Below are 25,760 nucleotides of genomic sequence, written 5' to 3'. Positions count from 1 at the left end.
AACAGAGCAAATTATATAAAATTGTATCTTTTAGAAATGATAATAAAAATTATTATTGGCATAAATCTTTAGGCTTTCTCATTCTCGGAGAACTGTAAGTTCTATATCTTGTTGCCTTTTCTTCTACTACAGAACTTCCACTTTACTATCTTCATCTTGCATCATGGCAAAGAATTATCTTCATTTTAAGGACCTGGACAGGAGTCTTTCCATTACTATTTCCTACATGAAAATAGTAATTTTCAGTATCTAGTTTGAATTTGATGTGTGACTACAAACTTGTGTGGAACAAAAACAATAATAGACTGGCTCAAGGGTTGTACTTTTCATGACAATAGTGTGGCATTTCTTAATAAGCTTTTTTTAGAAGTTTTAACCCAAAATAGAATCAATAAGCAAAAAAATGACTTTAGGACAACTGAAAAGAAAGCAGTTCAAAATATTAAAATTTGCCAGGAATAAAATTATTCAGAATATGAAGTCAGCTCAAGAGATCAACTCAAAAGAGTTCCTCATACATTTTAAACAAAGGCAGAAACTTCCAAGATAAGCATAATATAATTTTGCATGTAATGTGCAGGGGGAAATAATCCTTTGAATATGTAAATTCTGTCACACTATTGTTTTATAAAGTGTCACTAATCCACTGTTTATCCCTTCAATTCAGCCACCAAGGCTTAGTGATGGGTTATCATGAAGGTTACATATGAGCAGACAGGGACTAGTTTGATCTACACCTTTCAATGCCTCAATAAAAATACCAGTCATTTTTGTGGATATGCAATGAATTTTAACTGAATGAATAATTCATCTGTTTTACAACTTATAATCTTCTTATGATGACAGGTGTAATAATAAAAGCTACGTTCCTAAAGGTAAGCTAAACTATAAACTACAAAAGTAAACTAAATTCTGTAAAGATTATATTTACCTTAAGTTTATCATGGGAAGTATATGGAGCTTCTGGGGCATAGATTCGAAAAATGTCGGCCAAACAACATGCTACAAGGAGACGCACATCTTTATTGGGATTCCTGAGGAAAAATTCAGATGCAAGATGCAAGGCTAGTGGGAGATACTGCTGTTTTTCGTCTTCTGAGTCCTGATCCATATCCATAAAAGTTTTTACTACCATCTGTAAAAATACATAAAAAGAAAAAAATACTCAACTCCTGATATTTAGAAATTAATAGAAGACATATATTTTTAAAAACTCATGTCCATTACAACACAAACTAGTAATTAGATACTATCAGAGGATTCACAATCAATTTGTGTAAATCTACATTTAAGACTCTAATCATTTTAGGTAAAATTTAGCCCAGGTAAGAAAGTTCTTAGCCTCATACATATGACCAAATTCATTTGATATTTTGCAACATCATCAATTATGTTTCTTTTATATTTTATTATCAAAATTGCCTTGATTTAGGCTCTTTCAAACTGCTCTCATTTCACACTTTAGTAGGTTTTGCATTTCACAAAAGAAAACCATGCTTAAGCATTTTTATGTAGTTGTACTTTGGATTAAAAGCTATTTTTATAAAATTACCTCTGTTGTTATTTATAATTACAAAATTAACAAATGTACATTTTAGAATCACTCTAAAACAAAAAAGTCCATGCTCATGAATTTGAAGAATATTGTTAAAATGTCCGTATTACCCAAAGCAATCTACAGATTCAATGCAATCCCCATCAAAATACCAATAGTATTTTTTCACAGAACTACAACAAAGAATCCTAAAATTTGTATGGAACCACAAAAGACCCCGTATTGTCAAAGCAATTTTAAGAACAAAGCTGGAGATACCACAATTCCAGATTTCAAGGTATACTACAAAGCTGCAATAATCAAAACTACACAGGTTACTAGGGGATGGGCAAAGTAAGTGAAGGCGAATTTTAAGTACAGGCTTCCACTTATGGAATGAATAAGTCATGGGGATGAAAGGAATATAGTCAGTGGTATCCTAATGGTATTTTATGGTGAGAGATGGTAGCTACACTTGTGGTGAGCACAGCATAATGTACACAGCTGTGGAATCACTATGCATACTATACACATGAAACTAATGTAACACTGTGTGTCAACTATACTTCAATAAAATGAAAAAAAGAATAAAAAACAAAAAACAAAAAAACAACAACAGTATGGTACTAGCACAAAACAGATAGCCCAGAAATAAACCCCTGCTTATATGGCTTATATGGTCAATTAATGTACCACAAAGGAGGCAAGAATATATAATGGAGAAATGACAGTCTCTTCAATAAATGGTGCTGGGGAAACTGGACAGCTACATGCAAAAGAATAAAACTGGACCACTTTCTTACACCAAACACAAAAATAAAATGGATTAAAGACCTAAATGTAATACCTGAAACCATGAAGTTCCTAAAGGAAAACACATGCAGTAATCTTTTGGACATCGACCTTAAGTAATATTTTTCTGGATCTGTCTCCACAGGCAAGGGAAACAAAAGCAAAAATAAACTCCTGGGACTACATCAAACTAAAAAGCTTTTGCACAGAAAAAAAAACCCATCAATAAAGCAAAAAAGCAACCTACTGAACAGAAGATATTTGCAAATGATATATCTGATAAAGGGATAATATCCGAAATATATAAAGAACCCATGCAACTCAACACCAAAAAACCCAAATAATCCAATTTAAAAAAATGGGCAGAGGACCTGAATAGACATTTTTCCAAAGATATACAGATGGCCAAGAGACACATGAAAAGATGCTAAACTAATCACTAATCATCAGGAAAATGCAAATGCAAACAACAATGCAGTATCACCTCATGCCAGTCAGAATGGCTAGTATCAAAAATACAAGAATTAAGAAGTATTGGAAAGGGGGCACCTGGGGCTGGCTCAGTCGTTAAGCGTCTGCCTTCGGCTCAGGTCATGATCCCAGGTTCCTGGGATCGAGCCCCGCATCGGGCTCTCTGCTCGGCCGGGAGCCTGCTTCTCCCTCTCCCACTCCCCCTGCTTGTGTTCCCTCTCTAGCTGTCTCTCTCTCTCTCTGTCAAATAAATAAAATAAAATCTTTAAAAAAAAAAAAAAAAAGAAGTATTGGAAAGGATGTGGAGAAAAGGAGACCCTCATGCACTGTTGGTGGGGAATATAAATGGGTGCAGCCACTGTGGAAAATAGTACTGAGGTTTCTCAAGAAATTAAAAATAGAAATACTATATGCTCTAGTAATTCCACTTTTGGATATGTACCTGAAGAAAATAAAAAAAATAAAATAAAAAACATACATGCACCCCTATGTTTATTGCAGCATTATTTACAATAGCCAAGATACGGAAGCCACCTAAATGTCCACCAATAGAGAAGAGGATAAAGGTCACACACACACACACACACACTCATACTCACACACTAGAATATTAACCATAAAAAAGAATGAAATCTTGTCATTCATGGTAACATGGATGAACCTACAGGGTATTATGTTAGATGAAATAAATCATACAGAAAATGACTTTATCATATGTATTGAATTTTATCATTTTTCTGTGCATGCTGAGGTGATCATATTTTCCTCCTAATTGAGTAAATCTCACTGACTGGTCTTCTAATTTTAATACAAGTTTCCATTCCTAAAATCTAATTCTAGTCCAAGTTTCCATTTTAAAATAACACCAACTAGGTCATAACACTTGTACATTGCTAGGTTTGAGATGCTAGTACTTCAATTTTTGCATTTATATTCATGAAAGAAATTGACCTAAAACAGAGATTTCTTTAAGATAACTTTGTCCATTTTATTTTTTTAAATTTTTTAAAGATTTTTTATTTACTCCTTTTTAGAGTGTATGAGAAGGGGAAGGGCTAAAGGAGAGGGAGAGAATTTCAAGCAGACTCTGTACTGAGAGTGGAGCCCACTATGGGGCTCAATCCCATGACCGCAAGATCATGACCTGAGCTGAAACCAAGAGTTGGATGCTTAACCACCTGAACCATCCAAGCACCCCCAACCTTGTCCATTTTAGAAATGAGGTTATACTGGCTTAAAACAAATTGGTAAGTGATCCCTTTTTTCCTATTACATGGAAAGTTTATAGTAATGCTGGTTTTATCTTTCTTCCTTAGATATTTAGTGAAATTCAACTGATCAAAGAACCATAATGGAATTTAGAAAATATTCTGAACTGAATGACAATGAAAACTATCAATACTTGCGGGATGCAGTTAAAGTTGTACTTGTAGGAAATTTACAGCCTTAAACGTATAAGCTACAAAAGAAGGAAGAACGAAAAATCAGTGATCTACATTTCCATCTCAGTTAGAAAAATAGCAAATTAAATAGAAAGGAGGTAGAATCAAAGGGGGGAAAATTAAAACAGACATCAATGAATTGAAAAACAAACACACAAAAGAGAAAAACCAAGCAATGCCAAATGTTGACTGCTGAAATGACTAATAGAATTGACTCTATATAGAATTGTCTCTATAAGAATAAATCAAGGAGAGAGAGAGAAGGCATAAATTACCAGTATCAGAAATTAAAAAGAGGACATATATTATTCACCCGATAAACACTTAACTACAACACTGGATAATACTACTACTACTACACTGGAGGGGGCTGTCACACAAAATACACTATCTGAATAATTCTATCTCTATGAAAAGAAACTGATTCTGAAATTAAAAACCCTCCCACAAAAAAAATCTCCAATGTTAAATGGCTTCACTGGTGAAAAGTCCCAAATCAAGACAACTATGTATAGATAGATATAGTACTAGCACTCTAATCAAAATACCAACCCTCTCCTGCCATTCTGTTACAGCTTTGTATCTTGGTTTGATTATGCAGTTACTAGTCAGTGACAGCCTACTTACAGTTTAAGTACAAACATCCCTTTGAGATGTTAAGCCTTATTTCTTGGATTATCTGTTGACATTTTAGTACAGATTGTTATCTAGTTGGAATTAGTAACAGAAGATAAACACCTGAAGTTTAGGAATTCTTAGAGAAATAAAGAGCACCAAATGGGAGTTGTGAAGGGATTAAAGATAATCCTAACATTAACTTCAAGTAGGCCTAGCCAGGCCACCTGAAACCATCTGATTAGGATCCCTCCTACATAATTCATCTAACCTCAACCAACAAAATAATCAAAATTTGTATTTATGGATGAGTAAACTAAGGAACAGTTTAAATCCTCATGCAAGTTGACAAAAGCCAAAGGAGAGAACATGCAAAACAGAGATATTTGGCCTTTATCTTGAAGGCAAGAACCACTGACGTGTTTTGAACAACAGCATAATATGGTTAGATCTGCATTTCATGAAAATACCTTTTTATTTATGAGGTAGCCACTAAATGAATGTCTCACTCACAAGGTTGATGAATCCATCAAAGCTAACTCAGCCAAACTTTGAAGTCATCAGAGACATCTTACAAAGTATTCTGAAGCAATCTCAGCAAGTTGAGTGGGAGGCAAGAGATAAAGTAAAAAGGGCAAACTGTATTCCTAAATGCCATAAGAATTATTATATAGGAAATGCGAGTCATCAAAAAATATCTGTCAGTAGAAAAGCATATGTATTCGTCATCTATTGCTATGTGACAAAATACCCCCAAACTCTGTACCTTAAAACAATAAACATTTGTCAGACAGTTTCTATGGAGGCAGAATTGGAGTGTGACTCAGCCTGATGGTTTTGCTTGGACTCTCTAATGAAACCGTCATCAGTTAAAGCTATAATCATCTGAAGGTCTGATGGGCCTACCAGATGTGCTATGAAGGTCGCTCATTCACATGGCTGGTACGCTGGCACTGGCTTTTGGCAAAAGGCATCAGTTCCTCTCTACAGGCGCTCTCTGGACAGCTGCTTGAGTGTCCTAATGGTGGCTGGCTTTCTCCCAGTGAGTATCCAAGAGCGCCAAGTCATAAATGGCAATCTTTTATGACCTAACCTTCAAAAACATACACTGTCATTTCCACAACAGCCTATTAGTTACTCAGGACAGCACTGTTCAGTTGGAATATAAGGAAATGGGGATCATTCAGGGCCATCTTGGAGGCTAACTACCATATTATGGCTCATAATATTTACATCTTGTTTAGTCCTTTCATAAAGATGCTGGGTTTGGTCATGTGACTTATTTTGACCAATGGGACATGAGCAAGCAAAATGCAAGGAGAGGTCTGATAACCAGGTGCATATAGAGGCTGGAATGCTCCCTACTGGAACCTAGCTAGCTACCACACTGTTAGGAAGACCGGACTATCCAAGAAAGAAGAGACCATAGATAGAACCCTGGAAAATGAGACAACACACAAAGGCAGACTACATAGTGAGCTCAAAGCCGTAGCTGAGCTCCCAACCAAATTTAGCTTGTAAGAGTAACCCCGGCTAACACCGGGGCAGTCATATCATAGAACTGTGAGGAATAATAATTTTAACTCATTAGGTTTTGTTTTACTACAAAGTAACGATTAACTGAAACCACATCCATTCTGCAGTTTTTAAAATATGCCTTTCTGTACTGCAGAGGCAGGAAAGCTAAAAACTATATATCCTAGGTCACCTTACAATAAGGGTTACAGTTGTAATCTAGTTTAGCCAATCAAAAGCACTTATTCATGATTTGGAAAGTGGAAGTGTGGAAGAGGCTGTGTTGCTATTGCTTCTTCTTTTTTTTTTTTTTGGCTGGCAACTCTGGAGCGAAGGCATTTTGTGGTGTGTGGCGGCATCAGCATTAAGCTTTGTGACAACAGACAGGAAGGATTCATCCATTTTGTGCTGGTACTGATCTGTTAGGTGTGTGAGGCTCTGGAGCAATCATTATGGCAATGGTTTACTCATGACAATGTTTCCGAGAGGTAGGTATTACTATCATCTAAGTTTATGGATAAGGAAAGTTGTGCACTTGTAGGTAGTTTGCCCTAGGTCACAGAGTCCCAGAACAAGATCAATACTAGCACGGAAGGGAGGGAAGAAAAGAAAATATTAGAGGGCACCACATATGATAAGGGTGTAATTTAGCTGAAATTTGGTTTCAGATAAATATCACATACATGGCTGTTTGAACTGGGGAGCAAAATGCAAAGTGTATTTCTTAACATGGGTTGTGGTTAAAAAAAAAAATCTTTGAAAGCTATGAGAGTGCTTATTATATTAGTTCTTTACCAGTATCTTATATCCTTTTTATTTATTTATTATTATTTTTTAAAGATCTTATTTATTTATTTGACAGAGAAAGAGATAGCGAGAGCAGGAACACTAGCAGGGCGAGTGGGAGAGAGAGAAGCAGGCTTACTGGGGCGCCTGGGTGGCTCAGTCGTTAAGTGTCTGCCTTCGGCTCAGGTCATGATCCCAGGGTCCTGGGATCGAGCCCCGCATTGGGCTCCCTGCTCAGCAGGAAGCCTGCTTTTCCCTCTCTCCCACTCCCCCTGCTTGTGTTCCCTCTCTCGCTGTGTCTCTCTCTGTCAAATAAATAAATAAAATCTTGCCTGATGTGCAGCTCGATCCCAGGACCCTGGGATCATGACCTGAGCCGAAGGCAGATGCTTAACGACTAAGCCACCCAGGTGCCCTGATTTATTTATTTTTTAAAAAGATTTTACTTATTTATTTGACAGAGAGAGCACAAGTAGGCAGAGCGGCAGGCAGAGGGAGAGGGAGAAGCAGGCCCCCCCGTCAAGCAAGGAGCCCAACTCAGGGCTCGATCCCAGGATCCTGGGATCACGACCCAAGCCGAAGGCAGATGCCCAACTGACTGTGCCACCCAGGTGCCCCTCTTAGATCCTTTTTAGAGTAACATATGATTTCACTTATATAAGGTACCCAGAGTAGTCACAAATTTATAGAGACAGAAAGTAGAACAGTGATTACCAGTGATTAACAAAGAGGAGGGAATGAGGACTTAGAATTTAATGAGGACTTAGCATTTAATGGGTACAGAGTTTCAGTTAGGGATGATGTAAAAGTTCTGGAGATGGATTGTGCTGATGGTTGCACAATGTGAATGTACTAAATACCACTCTACTATACACTTAAAAATGGTAAATTTTATGTTATGTATATTTTACCACAATTTAAAAATTCAGTACAAATGACTTCTAAAACTGGGGAGACATTTTTCTTAGCTACACGTTAATTAATGTTACAACCAGGTGAAATAAACACAAATATATCAAAACATGTAAACAAAACAAAAACAAAAAATAAAGTTCAGGATGAAATAATAATAGTGTAATAAAAAAATAAAAACACAAAAGAACATCTGATCCTTGGGAATCAGCTAGTTTGGTTTTCAAAACTTTCAGAAAGGAATGCTATTACATACACTGTCACAAAATTTAGCCAAGTATAGCATGAATGACCTAACCTGGCAAAACACAGATGAGGATGACTGTACATCACTGTCCCTATGAGCCCAAATACAAACATCAAGAATGGAATCTTAAAGAAGTGAATACTGTATTTTTGTTATAAATGGCTTTGTGCTCATATAGGACATGGGAGTAGGCAGAGAGGAAAAGAGGAGTAAAAGTAGAAAAAGGTAACATCTGGAGAATACAGGAGACTCTTTTTACTATTCTTGCAGCTTTTCGAAGTCTGAAATCATATCAAACTAAAAAACTAAAATTAAAAATGAATGTATTTACCACAAAATACAAGATAAACATACATATATTAATAGTTGAAATGAGAGTTTCACCAAACTTGTCTTAAAAAAAAAGTTTCTGGGGCGCCTGGGTGGCTCAGTTGGTTAAGCGACTGCCTTCGGCTCAGGTCATGATCCTGGAGTCCCGGGATCGAGTCCTGCATCGGAGTCCCGGGATCAAGTCCCGGGATCAAGTCCCACGTCGGGCTCCCTGCTCGGCAGGGAGTCTGCTTCTCCCTGACCCTCTCCCTCTCATGCTCTCTCTCTCTCATATAAATAAATAAAATCTTAAAAAAAAAAAAAGTTTCTGGAAAAAAAAAGTTTCTGATTTTAATAGAACATATTTACCATGGCATCATTGGCCTGATATACAGATGTTACAGATTTGGGAATATAATGACACGAAGTATTCTAATTCTACTTTAAAACCTTAAAATAATAAATTGAATTACAGGTTTCTTTCACCTAAGTTTTGTAAGGAAAATAATTTGTCTGTTAACATCTGTATCCTCAATGATTAGAACAGTGACTGACATAAAGTGGATGGGCACTTTTTTTAAAAAAACATTAGAATTCACAAAATGCCTCTTTAACATCTACTCTGATTACATATACATATACATATGAGTGTTTTATATACACACACATGAACATTATGACCCATGATATATACTCCTATCATTCTGGCATAAAACTTACTCAGTTCTAGATAATCAGTTAGTAAATATATATCTGTTTGCTAGAAATTTATTTAGAATTTTTAAGTAAATATAATCCTAAACATGCATCTATATAGCAGGGGTCACAACTGGAGGGGAGTGACATGGAAATAAGGACTGGGGAGAAATGAAGAACACATGCCCCAATTAAAGACAGATCTAAGCTTTAGTTAATTACTGCCAGGTGACAATGCAGTGAAATACTGCAAAATCATCCAGGTGATCAGGACACAACAAAATTTTAAGTGAAATCATTTGATTTGAGAATTTAAGCAGCTCCAAAACATTCATACTATTGCAAAGGAAAAGCAAAACATGTCTACATGCTCTATGTGGTCCTCAAATCAACAATTTACAAATTGTTGGAAATATTTTAAAGGAAAAATGTCAATACAGCCATCTTTTCAGGTAAATAAATTATTCTGAAAAGTTGTTTTCCCTCTTCTTTTGTACTTACAGAGAAATACGAGTCTTTAAACAGGTTTAAAAAAACTATGAAATATCCAATAAATGGAATATCACTAAAATTTACCTAATTTTTAAAATAGTAAAAACTTAGTAACACACGCTCCTCAACCATTCCACAGAAAATATCATTAAAATTTTCCACTTCCAGAAAGTAATGGTAAAGACAGACCACTATCTATCTATCTATCATCTATCTATCTATCTTATTTATTTGGCAGAGAGAGAGAGAGAGAGAGAGAGAGAGAGAGAGAGCATGAACAGGGCGGAGCAGTAAGCAGAGGGAGAAGGAGAAGCAGGCCCCTGATGAGCAAGGAGCCTGATGCGTGGGGCTCAATCCCAGGACCCTGGGATCGTGACCTGAACTGAAGGCAGACGGTTAACTGACTGAGCCACCCAGGCACCCCAAGACAGACTACTTTAGAACTTACCAAAAAAAAAAAAAAAAAAAAAAAAAAAAATTAATTCCCAGTGGAATAAAAATTGAAATTGGGGAGGGAAATCTAAGAAACTTAAAAAAATAAATAAATAAAGGAGAACTGGGGCACCTGGGTGGCTCAGTTGGTTAAGCAACCGACTCTTAATTTCAGCTCAGATCATAATCGCAGGGTCGTGGGATCAAGCCCTGCATCTGGCTCCACGCTCAGCGAGGAGTCTGAGATTCTCTCCTTCTCCCTCTACCTGTCTCCCTGCCTGCATGCACTCTCTCTCTTTCTAAATAAATAAAATCTTAAAAAAAAAGAATGTATTTATCATTCAGTAGGATTTCTTTTCTTTTTTTTTTTTTTTAAAGAAAAGAGTGGAATTTAATCTTTATTTACAGGACACTGCAAGAGAGGAGATTCCACATAGAAATAGGAAACCCACTGAGAGGAGGAGCTTCATACAGGTTGTACAGTTTGGAACTGGTCAAGTAGAGTTTCCTTGTAAAAAGTGCTACAATAACAAAACACATTTAAAAAGAGTTCTTAGTAGAGAAACAGTAAGACAAACTTCTACCAAACAGAGTACACAACAAACAACTTTCTGCCTCAGCTGTACAATCTAAAAGTTAAAAGTCCCGGGAGTGCCATCGTGAACCTGGAACGTATAGCCTTCAGAGGTAGTTTCTGGCACAACATTCTGATCTTCCTCTTCCTCTACAGAGAAATACTTCTCAATCAAGTTTAATGAAGCTTTGTACACGGACTCATTTTCATGGTTTTGTAGAGCTTCAATTTTGTCCAAATCTCCACATTCTTCAATCATTATACTAAGTTTCTCAGTTTCACCTAGTTTCTCAGCAGCCTGAAAGATGTTTGAAATGGCATCCAGAATAACCAGAATAATTTTGGTGTCTTTTGCAGTTAAGAGGTTCATCAATGGTTCTATTATGCCACAATGAATGAGGTATACAATCTGTTCAACTGTCCCACCACTTGTATAGTTGGTCACAGCCCAGCTTCCTTTTGTGTCTTAAAGTCTGCCTTAGAGAGAACACCAACGAGGAATGGGACTAATCCATGATTCACAACTTGCTGTATCTGGTCCTGGCGACCAGCTGTGATGTTTGACATTGTCCACGTAGCTTCCTTCTGAATATTAGTTTTGGGGTTCGTTAGGAGGCTGGGAAAAACAGCAAGTGCTCCTGCATCTATTACAACCTGAGTCTGTTCATCTGTCCCAGTGACAATATTTCCTATGGCTCTTAGTGCAGGAGTCACAATGGGCAATTCAGTAGCTCCTAGAAGCTTCACAAGCTGGGGCACAACTCCTGTTTTCACAACCATTTCAATCCGTTCATTTGGACCATCAGTAAGGTAGGAAATGGCCCAGCAGGTATCTGCCAATACTTCTGGATCATCATGATGCAGGAGACGAACTAAAGTAGGAAGAATCTGCTTAACAGCATCTAATGGGGGTGCAGGATTCTTGTTGCGACAAAGGTTTGAAAGTGTCCAAGTAAGGTTACGTAAGTAACCACATGCTAAAGATGACATATCAGGAACTGCAAGGAGAGCCAACAGTGGGTCAACTGCACCATACTTAATAACCAAGTCTCGAAAAACTGAATCATCACCTGCAATGTTTCCTAGAGCCCATACAGCTTGTTCACTGATGTGGGCATGGGAAGATGCCAACAGAGAAATGAATGCTGGGATAGCACCTCCATCTACCACAGCCTTGGTCTGTTCTGACGTCCCAGAAGCAATGTTAGTGAGAGCCCAAGCAGATTCAAACTGAATGGGACTACAATCAATTCTGCCCAAGAAGGACACAAATTTTGGAATCAAACCAGCCCGAATTATGTTGTCTATGGGGGGCTGTTTTTCCCTAGAAAGCAGTTTCCTAGCAGCTTGAGTAGCCTGGAGCTGGCTTTCCAAATTGTTGCTATTTATGCCTTTGACAATGTCATCAACAGACCAATTTACAGTGCCCTGGTTGCTGCGGTTTTCCTGTAGTGGAGAGGTAGCATCATCAGGAAACGAGCTTACGTTTCTCCTTTTCAGCATCTGGTCATCCTTCTTAGCTTTCCTCAGCTCCACATTAACTTCTATTCGGCGCCGCCTCATTTCTGTACTGTCTTTCCCCTTGTTCTTGAATCTGTTAAGGCGGGCAGCTGGTGAATTAGCATTCTCGTTGGTGGACATGGTTATGAGACAAAGGAAGAAAGCTACACGGCCGGCTCAGTCTTCCACAGAAGGCAGTCCGGGGAGTGCAGGCTGCAGGTCAGCTGCCCTCAAAACATCCACCACGGATCACCCCAAAGACGGTGTGTCAATAGGATTTCTTAAGACACAAAAAGTACTAACAAAAATCGATCCTATAAAACTAAAATTAAAGTGTTATTTATTGAAAGGCATCACTAAAAAGTTTTTAAAAGACATGCTACCAAATGAAAGCAGGTATTTGTGACAGGCGTAACGAACAAAGAACCAGTCTTGTACATATAAAGAATTTCTAGAGTTCAACCAGAAAAAGAAAATGCAAATTATATGTCTATAATGTATTCTGAGTTAATTTCTGTATGTGTTATGAGTTTCAGGTAAAGGTGTTCAGGCACCATTTGTATAAAAGACTATTTCTCCATTAACTGTCTTGGCATCTTTGTTGAAAATAAAACTGACTGTAATGTGCAGGTCTATTTCTGGACTCTCTATTATGTTCCATTGCTCTATTTATCTATCATTTTAATAAAACCACCTAGTTTTGATTACTGTAGCTTCACATTAAGTTTTGAAATCAGGTAGGTGTATGAGTCCTCTAACACAGTATAAAAATAGGAGAAAGATATGAACACTTTATAAAAAAAAAAATTATACACTGGTGGTAAGAATATAAAATGGTATAACCACTTTGGAAAACTGGCCATTTTTCATAAAGTTAAAGATACACCTAAAATCCAAGCCAAAAATTCCACCCTTAAGTATTTATGAAAACAAATGTTCACACAAATACAAGGTTCATAAAAGCTTTACTCAGAACGCCCTAAATTGTAATAACTATCTATTGACAGGTAAATGAATAAATCCATTGTGGTATACACATATAAAAAACTACTAATAACAATAAAAAAGAACGTCATTTAGGCAACACCATAAATAAATCTCAAAAATATGCTAAGCCAAAAAAGCCAGACACAAATGGGGAGTAGAGTGGATTAAAAAGGACTGGGGGAAACATTTGGGGGTGACACATATGTTCATTATCTTGATTGTGATGACAGTTCAAGGCTGTATACATGTATGTTAAAACTTGGCAAACTTACATCCTGAGAGCCATTCTCTGACACCAACTAAGTGTACTACATTTCAATTCAGTTCTGACAGTAACTACCAGGAATTAGCACAAACCCTACAAGTTAGAGGACAAAATTCTTCTCAACACTGCCCCGCCCCCCCTTCAGATGCCACCTACAAGCCCTGGAGGCCACCCATATTTCTGACAAACCAGCTGTATCTTTGGGACTTCCTACAACACCCTCAGGTTCAATAATTTGCCAGAACAACTCACAGAACTCACCTAAAGCACGATACTTATAATTACAGCTTTACTATAAAGGATGCAACTCAGGAAAGCCAAATGGAAAAAACACTTGGGGATGAAAGAGGGGGACAAAGAGCTTTCATGTCCTCTTCTGGTGGAATCCAACACAACACTCTCCCAGGACACCAATGTGTTCACCAACCAGTGAACTCCTCTGAACCTTGGTATCCAGGTTTATTAGGGTTTTAATATAGGATTAATTATCGTATGACTGAACTCAATCTCTAGCCTCCCACCTCTTCCAGGTCAGGTGGCAAAGTTCCAACTCTCTAACCCGTGCTTGGACTTTCTGATGACCCTCTAAGAGTCTAGGGGCAGGCCAAGAGTTGCCCAATTAGCATAACAAAGACACTCCTCGGACTCAGGATATTCCAAGGGTTTTTGAATCTCTATGCTAAGAACCGGTAACAAAGACTAGATATATTATTATTTCGTACTGCATAGTTTAGTATGTGCAACCTATTGTATTTCTCAATTATGAAGTCAATACAGCTTTTTAAGATTTTATTTATTTGACACAGAGAGAGAGGGAGGGAGAGAGCAAGCACAAGCAGGGGGAGTGGCAAAAGGAGAGGGAGAAGGCTCCCCGCTGAGCAGGGAGCCCAGTGTCCGGGCTCCTTCCCAGAATCCTGGCAGACACTTAACCAAGTGGGCCACCCAGGTGCCCCTACAGCTGGTTTATTATTATTTATTTATTTATTTAATTATTTTTTAAAGATTTTATTTATTTGACAGAGACACAGCGAGAGAAGGAACACAAGCAGGGGGAGTGGGAGAGGGAGAAGCAGGCTTCCCATGGAGCAGGGAGCCCAATGCGTGGCTCGATCCTAGGACCCTGGGATCATGACCTGAGCCAGAGGCAGATGCTTAACGACTGAGCCACCCAGGTGCCCCTACAGTTGGTTTTTTAAAGTCACTACCTTGGGGAAGAGTAAAGTAAAAGATCTTTTTAAGTTTCCTCACTGGTAAAAATTAGATCAACCTTTTAGAAGTCCAACAAAGAAAATGAGAGTTCTCATTCGCTGTTAACTGAAATGTAAATTGTTACAACTACTTTGGTGTTTTCAGTGAAGTAGAAGATATGCACACCCAATGACTCAACAATTTCACTTATGTGTATATCTATGCCCTAAAGCAGGTTGTACATATACACAGAATACGTATACAAGTATATTCACAGCAATGTTGTTCGTAAATGCCAAAAAAAAACTAGAAATCAAATGTCAACAGAAGATTGGATAAGTAGTACAACAGAGTACTATTCAGCAATAAAAATAATTGAAAAACAGATATAAGTAATAACATGGATGAAGCTCAAACATAATACTGAATAAGATGTATATCACAAGGAATCATATGATGTGATTCCATTCATATAAAATTCAAAAACTAAAACCAGAAAAAAACAAACTATATTTTTAGAGATGCATACATAGACAATGACATTATAAGCAAACTAAGACTGCATTGATTCCACTGCTTATAGAAGTTTGGGTGTGTTGATATTTTCTTTCTCTCTCTCTCCCCCTCTCTCTCTTGCTTGCTCCCTCCCTCTCTTTTTTTAAGTAGCCTCCACGCCCAACATCGAGCCCAATGCAGAACTTGAACTCATGACTCTAAGATCAAGACCTGAGCTGATAGCAAGAGTTGGACACTTAACTGACTGAGCCAACCAGGCACCCCGATACACTATTTCTTTATTCACATGTTCACTTTATAGTTACTTATTAAACTACAGTTTATGTATTTTTGTAAGCTATATTTCAAACATAAGAGACACACCATAACATACGTATATGCTTTTAGTAAAACAGTTAATAGCTATTTTTAATTACAGTAATAATTAATAAATTTTTAAGTGTGCTAACCATCATGTGATTTTGAAAAATATTCTATATTTTAGGAATACATTTTGAAATAATAATGAAATGATATAATGCTCGAGAGGTTTGCTTCGGGAGTTTATTATCCTATTTTGTCCATTTTTGGTTTTGAATGATTTAATAAAAAGTTACAAAGCTTTAAAAATAATATTACATATACCACAAGAATCTCAGATTTCCTTTAAAGCAACTAATCCAATCATCTTTTAGATAATATAAGGACTTCAAAAATTTCAACTCCATTAGAAATGAGAGGAAGAAGTGGGAGAAGGGGAGAGGAAGAATAATATAGAGGAAGAAATGGAGAGCTAGAGATATTAACTAAAAAAATGTAATGAATTAATGGCAGTTCTAGGACTAAAAACTAAAACCTGCACCTCAAGATTAGTAATCTAATACTTTCCTGAACACCATTTAACTCTCATATGTCAGGGCTTTAAGTTTACAACCTAATTTTTTTTTTTCATTTTACTTATTACTCTCTGTCTTTTCTGCACTAGGACTTTTAAATTCTGCAAAGGCAATAAGAATGTATTCATTTGTGTGGTCCAGAATCTATAAAACTATACTGATACACAGCACTCTATTTGTTGAATTATGAATGAAACCATTAGTTCAGACAATCTCTATATGTACACTAAATTTTTAAACAACAACAAAAACATCCATCTTTCAGGGGTGAAAACATGTGAGCTTGGGAGTTAAATAAAACTTACGATTTTTATATCAAAATGGTGGCTCACTCACTAAGTGTATACACGGACTGCTAGATTAGAGTGAGTACTGAGCTGTTTGCCAGCATGTACTCCTTTCCACTTTCATATAATTACTTGTAACATAAATCCTTTTTTTTTTTCTTTTCTCCACTGGCTTTGATCAGGTCTTTATTCAAAATTAGCTGTCCAAAATGATTTGACTTTTATAGAATAAACCTAAGTTTTTAGGCAGCAGGCTTCTCTGCAGTGGGTTTCTTTTCTGCAGGCTTCTTGTCAGCTGCTGGTTTCTTGGTGGCTGCAGCCTTTTTCCCCACCACAGGTTTCTTCCGCTTCTTCACACCAACAGCCTTCTTTCCTTTTTTCCCTACCACACGGGCTTCTTGCCTGGAACCCCCTTCTCATCTGATTTGGCTTCTAAGGCTGCTGCTGCCTTATCCATTTGGAGTTTGTGATTCTTGGCCTGGTGAAGAAAGGTATTCCGGCGCATGGTCTTTGCATATGGGTTTAGCTTCAACATGATTCTCAGGTTCTTCTGGATTCTTCTTCAGGATTCTGCGATGAATCTTCTTGCGTGGTGCTCGGAGGGCTCTTTAGATCTCTGGACTTTTCAAGATTCTGCTAAGGTCTGTATTAAGTATGCACGGTAAGGTTGTAGTTACTCTTGAGGGAGGCAGCCTTAAGCCAAGTGCCATACAGATCGTCCAACTTGCGGAAAGCACTTTCAGTCCAAATGCAAAAATGTCCCACATGCCCACCAGGAGCAAGTTTCAAAATGTTCAGTTTGCTTACATTAAGTAAAGTAATTCCAGGGATGTTTCTGAAGGCCTTGATGATACCGCTGTCTTCATTGTAGAAGTCTCTTGAGCTGAATACAACGGTTTCTCATTTTGTTCTTGCCAGCTCTCATTCGCGGAGAGGCATAGACCTTTTTGATATCAGTCCAGGCTTTAAGTTTCTTAAGAAGGTAAAGAGCCTCCTTGGTCTTCTTGTAGCCTTCAACTTTATCTTCAACCACCAAAGGAAGATCAGGAATTTCCTCAATACGATGACCTTCAGCCATGACCAGTCCTAGTAAGGCTGAGGCAGCCAGGGCAGAGCAGATGGCATATCACTTCTGTGTTGTGTTCACTGCACGATGCCATCAGCGCCAGGTTTTGGTTGGTGCAAACATGCAGCCCCCATGACACATATTTCCAAAAGCACCCTGGCCAGAACGGTGAGTCCCTCTGCCTCAAACTCTGGGAATTCAAGCCACAGCTCTGCCAGTACCCCAAGACTCAGCACTGGTTTGATGACCTGCTAATTCACTGACAGCATATGGCTGTCTGTTGTTTTTGCGCAAGTTGGTGTGAACAAAGTTCACGATATCAGATCTAATGGAAGCCTTGAACACAGCAGGCAAAGTAACATTTTTGCCACATGATTCCCCCTTTTCGGAGTACACAGATATCAATGGACGAGCACACGCCATCGTGGGGAGAGGAGAGGGCCCATAACATAAATCCTTCTATCTAATATACATTTGGGGTGAAACCTGAGAGAAGCAGGTGAGGCAGGAGTACAGTTAATGCATAAACCATTAGAACTACAAAAATAAAGTCTATCTAATACACATTCTGATTTGGGAGTTAAACAGATTAGAGGAACTTTTAGGCCTAATGCTCAAAGTTCAAGTGACATACTGACCAAATTTATCACATTATTATGTCTTTTCATTGCACCTAGATTTTAAACGTCTTTCAAGAAACAGTATTCTTAAGAGCCCTGACTGCGTATCTCAAAAGTGAGTTACCTTAATACTGAATACAGTTTATACAACTAACATTCCTTCTTACACCATACCTCGTTTTACTTTAATTCTCAAAATCAAACTCAATGCTTCTAAATTGTTCTTAAAACATCTATTTTAATGTTACCACAATTCAAATAATGGTTCCCACTGACCAATATCTTCTGACATTTAAAGCATCATAATTTATACTCTTATCTTACTCTTATGTATGAATATATATGTGTATATATACACATGTATAAATTTGTAAATATAAAATGTTATATTGATTTCAATCTACACTCTTGTCAAACTATATTCATTATCTTCCAAAAACATCCCAAGCATCTTTTTATTTTTAATTTTATTTATTTGAGAAAGAAAGAGAGAGCATGCACACATGCAAGTGCTTGGGTGGAGGGGAGAGGGGGAAAGAATCTGAAGTAGACTCCACACTGAGTGCAAAGCCTGACCTGGGCTTGATCTCACCACCATGAGAACATGACCTGAGCTGAAACCAAGAGATGGATGCTTAACCAACAGAGCCATCCAGGTGTCCCATCCTAAGCATCTTAGGCTTTGCGCAGAAAAAAGAAAGAGCTCAGAGCGCAACACTTACTGAAGAAATATATGAATATGCCCTAGAACTGCTTCTACCCCTAACTATACTCCTCACTCAAAATACTTTTTTAAGATTTTATGTATTTATTTGACAGAGCGAGAGATAGAGAGCGCACAAGCAGGGGGAGCAGGAGAGGGAGAAGCAGGCTCCCCACTGAGCAGGGAGAACGATGCATGACTCAATCCCAGGGCCCTGGGATCATGACCTGGGCCAAATGCAGACGCTTAACTGACTCAGCCACCCAGGCAGCCCCCAAATACACTGTTGATTAAAATATTAATTAACTTAAAGTTTCTGCCCAAATTCTACTTCCTCTTTTATTTTTGGAGAGAGGGAGAGAGAGCACGCACACAAGTGGGAGGAGGAGAGGCAGAGGGAGAGAGAAAATCTTAAGAAAGCTCTACGCCCAGCATGGAGCCCCACACGGGGCTCAATCTCATGACTCTTAGATCATGACCTGAGCCAAAATCAAGAGTTGGATGCTTAACCCCCAGAGCCACCCAGATACCCCTCTACTTCCTCTTCTTGAAGCCCATTTGGCCACCATAGTCTGAATGGATCGCAGACTCCTTTGAACTGAAAACAGAGTACCAATTACAAAGCAATTATATTATAGTGTCACCTTGCTGTACTTATTAATGTAAAAATCATGTATCCTCAAAATTTTGATCTCTAAGGGCTAGGTGCCATGTTTTACATATTCTACACTGGTCTTGTAAAGTAAGACAGAACTGCCTATTTCCTGAAGGAATGAAATGTACTAATATACTTTTTGACGTGCTCTAGACTTAAGTGGTGGACCAAGTCTGCGAATGTTAATCTCTTATTTGTCAATAACTACGCAATCAATATACACTTCAAGACTAAGTGCTAATATTAAGACAAAACAAAACATTAAAAATAGGACTACCATGATTCAGCAATTCCACTTCTGGATATTTACCTGAAGAAAACAAAAACACTAACTTTAAGAGGTATCTACAACTTCATGTTCACTGCAGCATTATTTACAACACCCAAGATATGGAAACAACTTAAGTGTCCATAGAAGAATGGATAAAGAAATTGTGTTTTTTAAACACACACACATTCTCTCTCACACCAGAATATTATTCAGCTATAAAAAGGAGTGAAATCTTGCCATTTTCAACAACATGGATGAACCTCAGAGGCGTTATGCTAAGTAAAATAAGCCAGAGAAAGACAAATACCATATTATCTCTCTTATATGTTGGATCTTAAAAAAAAACAAAAACAAAAACGAAATATCAAAGGTGGGGGGTGGGGGGTGGGGGGTGAGGGGTGGGAGAAATGGGTGAAGTGTTTATTTTTTTAGTTTAAGTTGAATAATTTCTAATTAAAAAAGAAGAAAAGAAAGAAACCCTGCACCTGGGCAAGAGGGAAAAAAAACCCCACAACAAACAACAACAAAGCATCAATATAGCTATTTCATTCAATTTCAACAAATTAAGTTATTCTCCGGGGAAAAACTCAATAAGCTGTTTTACTAACAAGCCAGTAGAGATTAAATTTGTTTTGTTACTAATATATTTAGTTGATGTTCGTATTCTTTAACAAGACGTTATAATTTCATACCTAAATTGAGTGGTATAGAAAAGTTAGATGCTACACATTCCACTACCCTCTTCCTGAACTCCAAACCCAAATTTATTCTAAAGGCCCATTCTATTAGTCCCAAGCCATTTAATAATTTATATACTATAAAACTACACTTTCAATGACTCCTGAAAAGTTTCTTAACTAGAGGAAATGTTTTACGACATTTGTTTCCACTTTTAAGGTAATCCAGTACTAACAGGGTTCTAAAAATAACCTGGATACTGACTGTAACAGAGACAGTCATCACAGAAGCTATTTTAGCTTCAAGGGCAATTTATAAGGTCCTAAAATATGAATAACTTTGAAGCCTGAGAGGTTCACACCTGTACTGAGGCTTAAGAGGTTTTCACTTTTGTTTTAACATATCTCAGATGTTCTTGGGGTAGTGAGGTTGAAGGATAAAATGAGTGAAGGCAACATTATACAAACCAATTAATTATCCTACAGTTTGACCCTCATAATAGAAAAAATTCTCAATGAAAGCATATTTTTGTAGGTAAAGTATCTGTAATAGTACTAATAGCTATCATTTATTGAGTTTTTGCTATGTGCGGGCATATTTCAAATAATTTAAATGTACTATTAACTCCTCTAATACAATGATTACTTATGGGAGGGCATTATTATTAAATTCCTCATTTAACAGATGAGGAAACTGAGGCTAAGTAACTTGCTCAAGAGTAAAAAAATTCAAATCCAGGCAGTGTGGCTTATCACTCTCATATCCTTCTTACCACTCAACCTATACACTATATATAGTATAGCATGGTATAGTACAGTAGGACAAGTGGTTGTCCAAAATGACTACAGAGAAATAAAATACCTACACATAGAGTATACTATAGAAACTATATTGTTATAGTGCTATAAATACTACATGGTTATGTTCCCAAGCCAACTCAAAAAGCCTATTTTTCTCACAATGTAGCTAGATGAAGACTATAGTAGAGAATTTAGATGGGAGGAGATGGCAGCTTAATGAATACCATTAATATATTAATTTAACTTCAAGTTTTCTAGCTTTCCTTTTCCTAAAGGTGGATTATTTGCCCTTCTCTTAAAATGATCAATCATTATTCAAGATCTTTCTATTCAAAAATGCAATGAGGGGACACCTGGGTGGCTCAGTTGGTTAAATGTCTGCCTTGGACTCAGGTCATGATCCAAGGATCCTGGGATCGAGTCCCGCACTGGGCTCCGCACTCAACAGGGAATCTGCTTCTCCCTCTGCCCGGCGCTCCCCCTGCTTGTGTGTGCGCTCACGTGCGCTCTCTCTCTCTGACCAAAAAAAAAAAAATCTTAAAAAAAAAAAAAATGCAATGAAAAGTAGCTGGCTTATCTTAAGGTTAAGTGGATTAAAATTTGGAAAGGAGAAGAAAAACGAGATTTAAGCAGACAAGCATATATATGTGGGAAAAAACAGATGGAATTAATTATGGTACACACAGTGACAGCCAGGGGATAAGCAATAGTAAGTACAGGGAAATTCTTGCTAGGGGCAAGATGAAAAGGGAATGGTGGGAAAGGGTAGACAGTGGTAGGGAAGCTGAACTGGGCAAAGGCTGCCAGAAAATACTTCTGCCCAAAAGAACTTGATGACTGCTACAGAAAGGGAAAATCAAAAGCTGGATCTTTGAAAAGATCAACAAAATGGACAAACCTTTAGCTAGACAGACCAAGAAAAAAGAGAGAAGACTCAAGTGACTGGAATTAAAAATGAAAGAGGGGATATTACAATTGATCATACCAAAATAAAAAGGATTATAAAGGAATACTATAAAGAACTGTATGCTAATAAATTAGACAACTTAGATGAAAGGCATAAATTCCTAGAAAAATACAAACACCTCAAGAAAAAATAGAAAATCTGAATAAATCTATAACAAATAAAGAGACTGAATTAGCAATCAAAAATACAAAGAAAAGCCCAGGCCCAGATGGCTTTACTGCTAAATTCTACTGAACATTTAAATAATTAATACTAATTTTCCTCAAACTCTACCAAAAAATAAAAGATGATGAAACACTTCCAACTCATTTTATGAGGTCAATATTAACCTAATTCCAAAACTAGACAAACATATCACAAGAAAACTATAGACCAATCTCTTAAAAAATATGGATGCAAAAATCTTCAACAAAATACCAACAAACAAAATTCAGCAACATAAAAAGAATTACACATTATGATCAAGTGGGATTTATGCCAGGAATACAAGGTTGATATATCACTTGAAAATCAATTAATGTCGGGGTGCCTGGGTGGCTCAGTCGTTAAGCGCCTGCCTTCAGCTCAGGTCATGATCCCAGGGTCCTGGGATCGAGCCCCGCATCGGGCTCCCTGCTCGGTGGGAAGCCTGCTTCTCCCTCTCCCACTCCCCCTGCTTGTGTTCCCTCTCTCGCTGTGTCTCTCTCTTAAAATAAATAAATAAATAAATAAATAAAATCTTAAAAAAATATATTATGGATAAATAAATTTTGGTATATTCATACAATGAAAAAGAATTACTGTACCCCGTAACAACAAGGTTGAATTTCAGACAAGGATGTTTTAGTAAAATGGCCAGACATAAATGAGTATGTACTGCATGATTCTATTTGTACTAAGTTTGGTGGCAAAACTTCTGATAGAGATCAGAAGAGTGTCTATCTCTGGGGAGGAAACTAAGTCAGCCTGCTGGGTGCCAAAAGTGTTCTGCATCTTGATCTAGATTATGATTGTGTGTAAATACATATATAAAAATTAACAGAATGTTACACCATGGTTTATACAGAGAATACAAGAGAGTGGAAAAATATCTTTAAAGCACTGGAACTGTCCACCCAGAATTTTGTATGCAAAAAGTAATATCTTTCAAAAATGAAGGTAAATTAGTCATTTTCAAACAAATAAAAACTACATAAAATTATCTCAGCAAGTCCTCACTAAAATATACACTTAAGGGAGGTTCCTCAAACTGAAGGGTATCATCTTCAAGTGGAAAATCCAATATTTGGGAGGGAATGAAAAACAACAAGAAATGGTAATAAGTGCACAAACATAAAAGACTATTTCCCTTGCAACTTATTTAAAATACACAGAGTATTTAATGTGTGGTTTATAAATATATCTGTGGGGGTGCCTGGGTGGCTCAGTCGTTAAACATCAGCCTTTGGCTCAGGTCATGATCCCAGGGTCTTGGGATTGAGCCCTGCATCACGCTCCCTGCTTGGCGGGAGGCCTGCTTCTCCCTCTCCCACGCCCCCTGCTTGTGTTCCCTCACTCGCTGTGTTTCTCTCTGTCAAATAAATAAATAAATAAAATCTTTAAAAAAAAATATATATATATATCTGTGGTATAAAGAGAGGGGGATAAATGGACCCATATTGATAAAAGATTACTACATTTTACATGAATTAGTATAAAAATGAAAGTCTAAGACTGTAAAAATTAAAGATGTGTATTTCAATCCCTGTGCAACCAGACACAGACACACAGAACAAAAAGGTATGCCTATAAAGCCAATAGATAATTAAACTGGAATTCTAAAAAACAGCGTATTAAAAGACAGGAAAGAAGAGAAAAACAAACAGGTGAGACAAATAGAAAAAGTACAAAATGGCAGACATACATCCAACCACATCAATTAAATGTGATTACTCCAATTTATGCAAAAATTGCTAAAATGGATAAAAACAGTATTAAAAAACTTAAAAAGCATGACCCACCTATATGCTGGATGCATGTTAAATATAAAGACACACTGGTTAAAAGAAAAATGTGGAAAAATATATAATGCAGACAAAAACTATAAAAAGGATGGAGTTTAGACATCAAGAACTTATTAGGAAGATCTAACAATCATAAGTGCAACGATATGTGCCTTACAACAATTATAAAATAAATGAAAGAATAATCAACAGAATTAAGGGAGAAATAGACAATTCCACAATCACAGAGATTTTATCACTCTTTCTCAGCAACAGAACCAGGTCAAAACTTTTAAAAATCAGTGAAGACTTCAATGATGAATAACAATCTCAATCCCGACAAAATGGACACTAAATGACCTTATAGAACACTGCGTCCATCCAACAAATACACATTCTTTCCAGGTGCACGTGATATGCCTGCCAAGAGAGGCCATATGCTAAGCCAAAAAAACAAAAATTTCAACAGATTTCAAAAGACTATAATCTTATAGAATATGTTTTCTGATCACAGGATTAAATTAGAAATCATTGACAATCAGATATTTATAAATACTTCAAGTATTTGGAAATTAAATCACACATTTCTGAAGGATTCATAGGTCAAAGAAAAAAATCACAAAGAAATGAAAAAACATTTCTAACTAAATGGTAATGAAAACATCAAAACTAGTGAGATGCAATTAAAAGTGTTTTGAAAGAAATGCATAGCTTTAAAAAGCTTATGTTAGGACAGTGGTTCTCAACCAAGGTGGTTTTGCCCCCCCAGGGGACATTTAGCAGTATCTGGAAACATTTTTAGATGTCATTACTGGGAGGAAGGGGCCTGCAACTGGCATCTAGTGGGTCCATTTGTAGGATGCTGCTCAACATCCTACAATGCACAAGACAGCCCTCCAAGACAAAGAATTACCTGGTCTAAACTGTCAAGAGTGCAGAGGTTGAGAAAATTCTGTATATGAAATAGAAAAAAGAACAAATCAATAGAAAACAAACAAGCAATTGAAAAAATGAGCAAAACCAAAAGTGAGATCTTTGAAGAGTAACAGATTTGACAAACCTCTTGCTAAACATATCAATTTAAAAAAGAGAACCAACATGAGGAATGCAAAAAGGGAATATCACCACAGATCCTATAGACATTAAAAGGATAATATTATAAATATCTACTTCATGTGGATAAAAAACTTAGAAGAAATGGACAAATTCCTTTAAAATACATTGCTGGTGAACCTGTAAAATAGTACAACCACTCTGGGAAAAAGACTAGCAGTTGCCTCCTAAATTAAACATAACCTGGGGTACCTGGGTGGCTCAGTCAGTTAAGCGTCTGCCTTCAGCTCAGGTCATGATCCTGGCGTCCCAGGATCAAGCCCCACATCAGGCTCCCTACTTAGCAGGGAGTCTGCTTCTCCCTCTGCCCCTCACCCACTCCGGCTCTCACTCTCTTTCTCACTCTCTCTCTTGCTCAAATATATAAATAAAATCTTAAAAAAAATAAACATAAGCTATCTTATGATCCAATGACTGCCCTCCTAGGTACTTACCCAATATAAATAAAAGCATATGTCCAAAAGAAGACTTGTACAGGAATGTGTATAACA

The 25,760-nt window shown here is 37.2% G+C and overlaps 1 protein-coding gene and 2 pseudogenes across 5 annotated transcripts in view; all 3 read right to left on the bottom strand.

Annotated features, from left to right (window-relative positions):
- Positions 1 to 25,760, bottom strand: part of PDS5A (PDS5 cohesin associated factor A) — a 132,918-nt gene that overhangs the window by 87,948 nt on the left and 19,210 nt on the right. For all 3 annotated transcript variants that reach the window (XM_035005104.1, XM_035005106.1, XM_035005105.1), the window contains exon 3: positions 932 to 1,135. In XM_035005104.1, the coding sequence (XP_034860995.1) occupies positions 932 to 1,135 (204 nt within the window). The remainder of the gene's footprint in view (positions 1 to 931; positions 1,136 to 25,760) is intronic.
- LOC118010595 lies at positions 10,603 to 13,084 on the bottom strand (annotated as a pseudogene). Its single transcript, XR_004679255.1, has one exon. The product of XR_004679255.1 is annotated as an importin subunit alpha-1-like (transcript).
- On the bottom strand, positions 15,477 to 18,605 carry LOC118010597 (annotated as a pseudogene). The gene has a single exon (XR_004679256.1). The product of XR_004679256.1 is annotated as a 60S ribosomal protein L4-like (transcript).

This window comes from Mirounga leonina, unplaced genomic scaffold (assembly GCF_011800145.1).
Source record: "Mirounga leonina isolate KUSES-001 unplaced genomic scaffold, KU_Mleo_1.0 Mir_129, whole genome shotgun sequence".
Lineage (NCBI taxonomy): Eukaryota > Metazoa > Chordata > Mammalia > Carnivora > Phocidae > Mirounga > Mirounga leonina.
This window is presented reverse-complemented; position numbering and strand designations above follow the sequence as displayed.